This window comes from Phalacrocorax aristotelis, chromosome 2 (genome assembly GCF_949628215.1).
Source record: "Phalacrocorax aristotelis chromosome 2, bGulAri2.1, whole genome shotgun sequence".
Classification (NCBI taxonomy): Eukaryota; Metazoa; Chordata; class Aves; order Suliformes; family Phalacrocoracidae; genus Phalacrocorax; species Phalacrocorax aristotelis.
Window position 1 is genome coordinate 95496254 of NC_134277.1, and position 12135 is coordinate 95508388.

Sequence of the window (12135 nt, forward strand, 5' to 3'; positions counted from 1 at the left end):
TCCACAGGGGAGCATTGAGAGGACAACTAACATCAGACTATTTTTTTCAGAACATGAAATTTGCAAAATGAGGCCACTCATGCTTACCTAAACAAAAACAAACAAACAAAAAAATCAATAGACTTAGATGCTACCTTAGCCATATTTGCTACACCTGATAACAATTTTATTCCCAGATTCCACCAGCCTTTCATAGGAACAAAGCATGACCAATAATCTGCAGTGGCTCAAAAACATTAACAGCAGTAAAACATATACGTGATCCTTGTTTTCTACCCCAGGGCACACAGCCCAGAGCACTCTGATAAAGGACAGAGATGGAACACAAGCAAAAGCATCTCCTGTGCACCGAACAGAACAGTTGGGAAATCCTAGTGGAGCTCAGACCGGAGCTCGCGTGTGCAGTATGATAATGCAGTGTCAATGCGTTTTTGAAAGCTGTACTAGCAACATATTGGGGCAGGGGAGAACACATACTTAGTCATCTTACAAATTTAGTATCATCTTTTATCTTGCATGCTACAAAACAATTATAAATAAATGCTGCAGTTATAAATAAACCGCACCCCAGATCTTGAAGTTTCACAACGGAGTAATCTGAGTCTTGCTGAAAATTGCATTAGAGCTGAAGTTTTGAGGAAACGCTACACAGCGCAGCCCCTGTAATAAATCTGTTTACTATTACTGATGCAGTACAAACAACATACTCTTCGGTATTAAAAATCTATTGGAACCTCTGAAAGTAAGTACCTGTATCCTTAGACTTGAAAATGCACATTTATTTTCTGTTAAGGTTACCAAAATTAATGCCAGATCGACAGAGGAGAAAATCAGAAAGTCTGAACTCTTCTCATGAAACCTCAGGCTTTAACTACTGATATCTGATGAGTATCACTGTAGTGCCATAAAATGTCAGTTCTCCGTTGATACCTGTCCGTTTGCCATAAGTTGTAGCCTTCAATAAAATTAACATAACAAACCTGAGGCACAGCTATGCCCAACACAAAAACTCATCCCTACTTAAATCATGGATGAAAACAGTTTTGAAATAAGACTCATCACACTGAAGCTGCTGAGACTGACCTACATTTCCATCAGAGGACAACGCCCTGTAACAGGGGTGGCAGAGAAAGTGTCAAAACACTACAGCAAGAACTACCAGCATTCAAGTCAAGTGGTGTTTCTGGTAAACGCTGACTTAGCCTTTCCAGGATGTGAGCAGCAGCCTCATGATATCATTATGAACAAGGGTGTTAATAAATCTGCTTCTGACATAAAATTTAAGAATATCCCAAGCCCTCAAATTGAAGACAATTGAGTTGGATAAAGATCTAGTTTTCACACAGAAACAGCACAGCTAAAAGCAATACTGTTGAGAAAGATGGAATCGCTGACTGTTGTAACATGCCAAACCACTGTTCACTGCACAGACTTTGCATACAACCACTACTTTAACTTGTGGTCACAGAAAAAGAAAAGCACCACAGATAAGGTTGCAACAAAACTTCACGCTGCCCCTGAAGCTGCTTCTTCCAATCAAACCAGATTTAGAAAGAGGTCTTCATTTCTGTAATTCATATCACAAATCCAATTAATCTTTCTGAACAGGTGATTGGAATGCAGGCAAATCCCTTATTTAAAGATTTCCATCCAGCCTGCTTAATGTCTGCCTTCAATAGTATTACATAATTTACCTGACATCAAGAGTATGAAATTTTCCTTTCTTCTGATCTCAAAGATTTGGATATAAGAAAGGTCGCATTATCTCATGAGTCAAGTAGAAATCTTCTTTAGACCCTGGAAACAAAATCCAAAATGGTCCTTAAAACCATTGTGGTTACAGAATTCAAGCAGAATTTCACAAAAATAATCAGCTGCAATTGACAGTTTTCCTTATCCTGAAAGCAATCACAGGAAAGCATCTCTTGACAGAAGCAAAAACAATTCTGTCCTCAAAGACTGAAATTGAACCTTAAGTTCTTTAGCCAAATTATTTTCCATACTTGACCTATCAGTTTGAATGAAGTTCAGGATACGCTGCTCATCCAAAGTGGAAGATACTCATAACTGAGAATGAGATTGCCAAGTGCGTGTGTGTATATAGACACACACGTATATATGCATGCATATATACGTGTGTGTCTATATATATGTCTATATATAAAAAAGTTTACAGGAAGCAAGCTGATTTTTAAAGTTACTTTTTTCCCCCTTTAGTCTTTCTCTAGGAAAAAGGTTTATAGGTAATTTCTTCCAGCTTACTCTAAGTCAACATGAACAAGAACATCTCCAAATGTTGATTCTACAGTGGGCCAGTAACAAGCTACATGCGCCACAAAAGCCAGGTGAAAAAATATTCTTCCTTGAAACAATTGTAAAGTCTTTAATTCCTCACAGGCTTTCAGACTTCCAGGGTGACATTGCCGAAAGTTACATCGCTGGTCATCAGATCAGTAGACTTTCTTTATAGGTGGCAGGTTTCTAGCTTGTTGAATGAACTTATCAAGTTTTCCACCACCTATGCTGACAATCTTGCTCTTTTTTTATCTTGTACATCACTATGACCTGAGCTAAATGGATACCAAAATTTTGCAAAGCATATCACAATTTACGGAGCTACTTACATCCCCATGACCTCATGAGGATTTTAATACATGCTGTCTGTAAGAAAACTTCTCCCCACCTGATGTTCCACCTCATCTGGTGCAACTGTGGGCTGCTGCCAAAAGCAATAATCCCACTTTTCATCACTACAATTTTGCCCCATCCCCTTCTTTGCACTGCACCTGGTAGTCATACAGCTTGAGTGTGTTGCTTCAGTTTGCTGATTCAAAACAACATAGTTTTTTTCTTTTTGGTGTGCAATCTTTAATCCAGACAGTGAACGCAAAGGCCACACAATCATCAGATCAGTACAAACTGAAGCAGTAAGAAGAATTCCTTTGGCTGCAGTCCACATTTACACCAGATTACGCGTAGCATGCATACAACCCCCTTAGCTCTTCTCTTGAATTAAAATAATTCAAGAGAGCACACCTTCATAAGCCTCACACAGAAGTAAATACTTCAAGTGCTTCCATTGAAAAAACCCATAAAATGTCACACACGAGTTCCAAGAGCATACTCCTCCATGTGTGCCTTTACTAGTTTTACCATTAACAGGTTTACTCAAACTATCTTCCTCACCCAGGACCTGCGTAAATTTTATGAATGTGTCATCTTATGATTCAACTGTAGTATCTGAAAGTATACAGCAAATCAATTTCTTTTGAGAATTCAAAAATGCAAGTTCTGGTGTAGTCTCGTGTGTATTTCAGGCTTAAAAATCAACACTAGATTTGTAAAGCTCACATATGAATACGAGATTGCAGTCCCATAACTGAAAAGCATTATATCGTATCATATAATTAACAGTGCCTAAATCTAAATATGGTTCTTTCTAAGCAAAGAGATGACAGAATTAGTCACGTGAAGGACTCAAAAATGTCCAGGATAACTGCTATAAACTCCACAACATTCATGTAAGTTAGACTTAGAAGAATGGCTTTAAACCACAGAAGAAAATTGTCTACTTCCTCCTGATTGTGAAAGTAAAAACTGAGCAAGTTTGATTAAGTAAAAAAAAGCCTTCAACAACAACTCAAACTGACCACATTACTGTACTAATTAAAAATTAAGGTCTTGGTTAGATACCTGCATCGAACTTTTCTATTAAGTGGCTGAAGTCATAGTTCATATTAATTTAGACCCAGTTCACTCAAATACGTAGGGCCATCTGGCTAAGAATTCTGATTATACCGTAACACTATCTATACCACCCAAAGCCCAACATACTTACTTCCTAAATATAGACAGCTTGAGAAAATGACAGTTAAAAGATCCCAAAAGTTATGTAAAACTAGCTGAAGTATAATAAGATGTCTGATAGTATAATTTTGCCAGAATTAAGGGTAAGGAACAAAACAACAGGGAAATTCTTTTATGTCAAGTTCTACAGCACCTGCAGCCTTGAAGAAAGGGTTGCTGACCTATCTCAAAGCTATCCACACTCCCTCCTTGCTGCAGGTTTCCTTGGCATATCAAGCCCTTGTCCATTACCTTTCCAAGGAATTGCAACCTGAAAAATAGGGCATCTCCTAGTGCTGTATCATAAGGTCCAGTTGGGACCAGAGCTTACATGAACAACACTATACTATCCCCACTATGCCTCTGTCGTTTCCAGCGTTGACCACTTGTGCCTGGGAGAGTGTTTTAAGATGCTCTTTTCTAGTGTAAATAAGTCAGAATTAGGCTTAAACTCTCACACCAGGGAACCAAATGTCTCCTTAGATGTTTTATATATTCCACATATTATTAAATAATGCCTACAGCCTGGAAAGCTCAGCCTTAGAACACAGTACTCATTCTTCATTTTACAAAGCAGCTTCCAAGTCACCTCAAACCGCACTGACAGCAAAACCAAGTCATAAAACACAATCAAATTTCATGCATCTAACTGCACCACTGTCCAGCCTGAATACCAGTCTAAGACACACAGACACAGCTGAACACCTATTTTATTCATTGCCACCTATTTTATTCATTGCCTCCCTTGTCTTCAGCAAAATCAAGCCAAGACTCTAGTGTTCCTAGTCACCCATCTTTTACTCTTTGCTGTCATGTCAAGCCCACAGCTGCATATTTTCTTGACAACTGTGAATCAACTCCCACTCTGATGACTGATTCACAAACCAGAACAAGATGTGCTTACAAGAACTATTCTATTAACAACTTAAAACCAACCTGCTATCCCCAGCTGCTCGCTCCCCAGCAACATCACTCCAGACGTGGCACTGTCAGTTAGATCAGTTAGTTACACTAACATACCACAGTCCAGATTCGTGGAAGTATCCAGGCTAAAAGAAAATTTTTTCTGGTTTAGTTTTTTCTGTTAAGCAAATCATTTAGCTGGGACAGCGAGAATAATAAGCAGAATAATGCTCCTGTTTGCAGACACAAAATTACAAGCATTTCAGGCATATGTGAATGATTTTAAAGACATCTATGCGACTCAGTATTTTTTTCCAAATAATAAAAATAAACCTATTAATACAGCTGGGGCACAACTCAGCAGAACACACTATTCAACTGCTGTAGATGTCTCATACTGAGGAGTTCCCTGAGCTGGAGAAGTGCCCAGAAGTTAAAACAGCTCACATTTTTGTTCTCCAAGGAATCAAAAGTTCTTGGCCAAAATATCAACATGATGCCCTGGGTGGGTCATCTGCAGAGATTAACCTAGGAACACCTCAGGGCAGACGTGTGAGAACATGTAACCCATGAAGGTATCTCACTGCCTTGAGGACCGAACAGGTACACAAACATGCTTGTCTTTGCACAGGTGACAGAGGGTTTTGGCAGAACCAGAAATTAACGTGAAGGATAATTTAGACTACTTCAAAAGCTGCTCTCCAGCTGTCAGGTTATGCCATCCCCATTAAATACATGTGGCAAATTGGTTCTGGCATGCTTAATTCTACCAGCTTTTGAATGATTAACCATGAGGGAAAACTTCTACAGACTTCTGTACTTCAGAAGAACTGACATACCAGAGAATTATAGGACTTGAAATAGTCACATCTTCCCCCCGCACCACATTAAAGGAAGCAACCCACAAAACCTGAGAAGAAAATAATTACATGGTTGAACAGCTAAGCGTGCCTTTGAACATATCCGGCTTTTTCAAAACCTTGACTGAAAGTGCTACTGGCAGCTGTGCTGTAAGCACATAGATGTGGTAAGGAATGATTAGAAATTACCTATTCTCCTTCTCCCCAAACTATTTCCATATTAGCAGAGATATAGATAGAACAAGTTACAACAGAAGCAATTCCACAAACGTAGCAGAAATTGTTTCTGATCATGTGAGTATTTTGACTAATCAGATAAATACTTTCATAAGACACATACAAATTCAGAGCATATTTATAGTTTTCACAATTCTGAAAATGGCTACAGTGTTCTTGGAAAGTAATATTAATCTACACACAGAATTAAGATATCCTTGCATTGTAAACACAGTACTGTTCTCAAATTCACTGGGAAAATGCTAACACACTCCCCAAATTCTTAATTAGTGTGACCTTACAGAGTACATACTGAAAAGGTGACAAGAGAGAGCTTTTCAGGGACCATTTTTTTCTCAAAATCTACTAAAGATGCACACAGCCAATAAATGTTAAAATTGTTGGCAGCAATTTACACACACAGAAAATCCAATTCTGCCCTGAGACCTTACCTAAAATTTTGTCCTAAGATTTTATTTTCCCACACACACTATAGCAACAGTTTTTAAGTCCATACAAATGGAAAAGAGAAACAAATGCAACGTTACTAAATTTATAACACATATCTTGTTGCAAAACACAGTAACTGCAATGCATGGCCAAGTGTGTAACACAATTCCTACACCTCAACTTGATTTTAAAATTGTAACTTCATTTGTCTGCAAAAGCTTGAGTGATGCTTAGGTAATATATTTTTTAATAGTTTGTTAAAATTTCTCTTGCAATTTTTGGTTAATTCGAAGCCTAGACTTCAAAGCCTATGATTAAGTCAACTTTTTAGACACACAAATTTTTTTTATCTTTGTAGTTACACTATAAAAATGGTAGAATATATAAATGCAAGTTTTTCAGTATGAATGCTAGTAAACAGGTGATATTTATTCCATACTTCCAGGGTCATAATGGAAAGTTACTCGTGTTTACCTTCCAAATAACCCACAGTTGTAACTATAATTTCCCCAAAGTTTTGTTAATTGCTTCCATTTGGCTCTTCCAGGAAAAAAAACCCCAAACAACATCTGTCAGTTTTGGAAAAAAAACCCTGTAACTTTATGATTTGCATTCTTCCACTATACTGAGAAACAGGCAAGTAGTGACCATAAAATCTGACTAATATCTGAAAATCGGTTGAAAATTTACATTAATCCAAACTTATGAAATCATATTTTGAAAAAATATGTCTCAATTAAGAACACCAGCACTATCAGGAACTCGCACAGTACATAGAATCACAATCATTACTATAGATGAAGGTACCTACAAACCAGCTCTTTATCATTAAAAATGAAAAGCAGTCAACGCTTCATCTCATTCTTCTAATATCTTCTGAGGTAGGAAATGAAAACAAGTTAATCCAGTAGCTAGGCCTTATGTATAGAGAAGCAACAGCAGAGCTTCTAAAGAAATGGGGTTTCTATAGCATCTGATTCTTGCAAGAGAATGCAGATAATTGAGTAGGAAAATCTTGTTTGATGAGCTTCATTTAGCTTGAGAGTTCCTTTCATAAACAAGAGGGGTTGGGGGTGGGGGATTCATCAGCTACCCTACCAGAGTAAACCCAGGATAGTAAAGCAATCTTTGTTTTATTTAAAACAAGGCTACAATTTTCTTTTTAATTACTTATGACTCAAATAGCTCTGAAAGGTTCAATATTTCAGAGGCAAGATCAAAACCAAACCAGATGGATATTAAAAAATATTATAATGCAATCTAAATGAGGCTTTACACATTTCATGAGGTAAGAAATTTTTATAGTATTTCTTTCTCATCATCAAGTCTTTTCTATTTCATATAACGCAGAATTTCAGTCTGCCTCATTACAAGCAGTACACGAATTTTTCAAATAAGTGATTTTTTCCTGCAATGACAAGTCTTAAGTTAACTTTGTTTTCCTTCAACCAAATTAATTTCTATTCCCCAAACGGGCTTCATACTTGCAATCAGATTCAAAGTTAAACACCACTGAAGAAAACTGGTTTCTGCTGTTTAATATTATTTTACAAGTACGTACAATATATACAGGAAATCCTCCTACTTTTCACTTCAACAGTAATATCTTACAGAACTGAATTCTTGTTTTGGATCACTCTGCATATTCTTTATTTAAGTAGAGTATATTTTTAATACAACTTAAAGCACTTACCCTTCTAACCTGACATCAGGTAAAGATCTGTTGAGTGCAATCATTTCGCTTGCCATTAGGTTAAACTGATTTATTTTAAACATTTCTTTCATTTTTTCTTGCTCCTCTTTCGGAATGACCACAGGCTTCCCCATCTCTCCAGGTCCTTCATGTGGTTTTTGTATTGGTTCTGGAACTAAGAATAAATAAAATGTTGGTAACTATTTTTATGCTTGCTTTTGTTTGTTTATGTTTTATTTTACACTGTGGGAGTGTTCCTGTTTAGAACAGTTCTAAACACACCAGGTTTAAGTGCTATTCTTCAACACCAAAATTTGTTTGAAAAAACGGTAAGGGTTTATATCTATCCATCATCATGTCCTAATTGATTTTACTGTTAACATCTGGAACAGGTGGCATTTATAGCCCTTTTTCTTTCACACACAAGCTCTTCAAGAAAAGCTGAATTTTCCTTTACAGGGATTTTAGTAAAGATTAAAGTAAAATTCTAACTTTACATCTATTTCCATATTTTTATTTTGACAGAACAACACTGGCATTTACAGCACCAAAGCCCTCAGTAATAAGCCCAGCTTCAAACTATCTTCAGTTTGCATCTAGGATAGCACTGTGTAATTCAAGCTTATGCCAAGAGCAAATAACCATGTGAAGAATAAAAATAAAGTTTAAAAAAAACCCCAATCCTTCCATCCCTGCTGAAACATTAAGACAAAATATATACTTACTAATAAGTGAAACATTTTGCTAGTCTGCATTTAGCATTAATTGGTTACAAGCACAATGTGTTTCTTGAGACACTTTCATTTTCAAGTACCTGAAGCAACTGCACTAGTTGCATTAACGCAGTAACATTCATCAGAGAAAAGCCTCCCACCACAGAGATGCTTTCTTTTTACCAAACTCCCCTGGACTGCAAGTTCACCTATATAATAATAGAAGTTGCCAGCCAGCCACTAAAAATTGATAGAATCAGTATGTCCAAGAGCATCCTGAGCAGCTTCATTTATGTGCTTGTTTTAACTGTGGGCTAAAATGAGCAAACAGTTTGCTTTGCATCTTTGCCTCCTAAAAAAGAAAAGGTTGAACCCATAGCAGAACTTGCTGATTTGCAGTTACATAACCTTTTAAATTAGAATTTGTGCCTTTTGGGAGTAATCAACATAAAATTATGGTATGCAATAAGGCAATTATTTGGGCTTAATTTTATTTATTCAGCTTGGTTTTATCACATAGGCTATCGTAACTTTTTATTATGTGTGCAGCAGTTAGTATACAGGTTCACTTGGGCAGAAAATTAAGTGACAAGTGTTCAACATACCCAAAACGATTAAACAAAAGCTATCAGAGTAATAGCTATATGCTGAAAAATGTTAAAAAATGATTATTCACCTTCAAGAGTTAATGTCTTATTGTACCATACTTGCTATTTAGAAGAGAAAAGAATTTCCTGTTTCATTTGCACTTCCAGTTGTTTCTTAACTTTAACTAAACCAGTTAAACTGAATAGCTAAAATAACTGAAACTCACCTTCCACATCTGCAGATACTGCTGTTAGATGCTAGTTTAGCACATCAGTGAGTTGGATCCAGGTGTACAAATTCCACAAATTCATCAGTTGATTATATATTTGCTAACGAAACTTAGACTACTTGATTACACATTCTACCTAAATAAAGTACTCCCTTTCTCCTGCAGAAAAATCCAGCAACAGCTAACTAGATCCAGAGAAATTTTACAGAACTCACTAAGTGCAAAGACAGGCAAGCTTGGCGTGCAAGAACAGAGACGACTTTCCCATAAGTGTTAACCATCATCTCTCAGGTTTCTGCATTTACAGTAACCCGTTTTTCACAAGAGTATAGTTGTCATATCAACACAAAACAAAAACATTCTCCCAAAATGACTAATACACAAGGTTAAATATTTAGACTACAGTGCTCTTTTGTCAGTTAACTACGAAAAAATATTTCTTTTGAAGGACTGTAGAAGTATGTCATCAGTACCTGTCTAACAAACAGTAATTTAATTTACAAGTACAAGTTTCAGAGCTTAATTAATGACTTGATCATCACCTGATGCAACAGGAAATCTAGTGCTGTTTTCACAGACATTCCTCATTTGTGTCAGTAAACCATGAGTTTCAAAGATGTCTTGATCTTCATTAAAAGTCAGGAACTCTTTATGGACTACAGACTGCAAATTCCTTTTACCAGGCAATATGCCTGATTAAATACAGATACTTCAAAATCTAAGACCATCTGAAGACAGAAAGAGAGATGGATTCCTCCCTGACATGTCTTTAGGGGCCACAACAACAGTAAACTGACCAAAACACCAAGTCAAATCGCCTTTGGAGGAACCACCACAATTACAAGCAAGCTGTTTTGCAGGAAGGAGTTCAGAGCTTTGCCTCTTACACACACCTCGGCCTTAATAGAACAAGACTGATTTATGATGAACAGTTCCTATTTTAAAATACAAATTCTCTGGTTTATATCTTGAATCTGCTTACTCTTCTTCTTAGGAATTCCTTATGCAGATGAGAGTATTCAGAACTGAGTCACAACTTCGATATTCCATCTTTACCAAAGAGCTCAAAATTCAGAACACAAGGCCTTGATTGGCACTTGACAAAAATGACTGGTCCTAGTTTAAATTTGTCTTTGCCCCAAGAAGAGATTGTAAATAGCAAGTAGCTGAGATCACAAGACTCTTGCAAAACCAATCCTAGTCCTGAAAGATTTTTTTTCAGGGTTTCTAAAATGCCCCTTGAGGGAAAAGAAAGGAAAAAAATTATTTTGTAAGTGTTTAGAAACTGCATCGAGTGCCAAAAATGGAAGTTCCTTTGCAGTCATACCTTTAAGAAGCCTGTAACTGGGGATAAGGAAAGACTCATTCGAGCTTCATTTAAGTCAATACCTCAGAGCTGACATACAGGATTCTTACAGAAATAAGACAGAGCTACACACAAAAAAAATCTTTTAGTTAAACCACAGTACTACCCAGGAATTTCTTGTTTACAGGAATGGTCCCTTTTTGTATTGTTGGAGAACAGCTTCAACCCTTTCTTGAAGTCTAGAACTTGTTTATACTTATCAGTAAGTTCTAATCCAGGCTGTGAAATCTAAGTTGTAATGCTGAATCCCTGTCTGGAAACAACAGTGCTCAAATAAACTCCTATGAATTTCAGGCTTGGAAAAAACTTCTACATAACACAGGTGATGCTTTCTGAGGTTCAGTGATTTTTCTTTCCAACTCATAACAGCCTTTAAACTTACAGTAACAGCCTTCCATCATCAGCTATTACTCTTTGTGAACTCAACTGATAAACCATCAGTAATTACAAAAAGGGAACCACCACCCAGAAGATGTGCCAATAGAAAGAATAGCTGTGATGGTTTGGGCAAGAGGTATACACCATCCAGGTCAGCTGAGAAGCTCAGAGTGGGTGAGACAGCCTCAGAGCTGAGCACTGGAGGGAGCTTCCTCCTGACCTACTACCCCCTCTCTGGGGTCATCATGGTAGGGAGAAGAAAGAGCAGCAGTATCAGCCAGGACAAGCATAGGCTCCCTCCCAGCCACCATGGATGGATGCTGGAATCAATGCTGTTATGTGTTTTGATCCCACTTCCCCAGGCTACCTCCTGAAGCTACTACTGTCATCTTCTGCCATGGTGGAGGGGGTGGGCAAAAGCTTAAGCCTACAGCCAAATCATCCCACACAATTAGAGTCACCAGAGGAGAAATAGTATGATCCCAAACTACCCAGACATCATGCCAGGACCCCTTTTCCCAAACACCTCCACTCCAGCTCTCTCACAGCCTGGTAAATGCCTGTCCATTTTCCACCTCACTTCTTGTCCCCTCATCTCCACACCCACATCATGTCAACTACCAACCCTCAATCTCTGTGCTAGCTGCCACAAAGACTTTTATCCCACTCATCTTACAGTTCCCCATAATCACGTACACAGGTTTTTCCAGATTCGCATTCACACTGCCTTACTTTTTTTATTTTGAGCAATATGTAAGAATATACAGCAGTATATGACAATCCAATATTAGACACCTAAGCTGAAGCTCATGATTTAATGTACTAGTATATTATGCTATCAGTACCAATCAGGAAGATTGCCCAAAGGCAATTTAGACCATGGTTTTAAGTCT

General features: G+C 37.4%; 1 protein-coding gene across 2 annotated transcripts in view; it reads right to left on the reverse strand.

Annotated features, from left to right (window-relative positions):
• GALNT1 (polypeptide N-acetylgalactosaminyltransferase 1) overlaps nucleotides 1-12135 on the reverse strand; it is an 87346-nt gene that overhangs the window by 29041 nt on the left and 46170 nt on the right. For both annotated transcript variants that reach the window (XM_075084404.1, XM_075084405.1), the window contains one exon: nucleotides 7969-8143. In XM_075084404.1, coding sequence (XP_074940505.1) covers nucleotides 7969-8143 — 175 coding nt within the window. The remainder of the gene's footprint in view (nucleotides 1-7968; nucleotides 8144-12135) is intronic.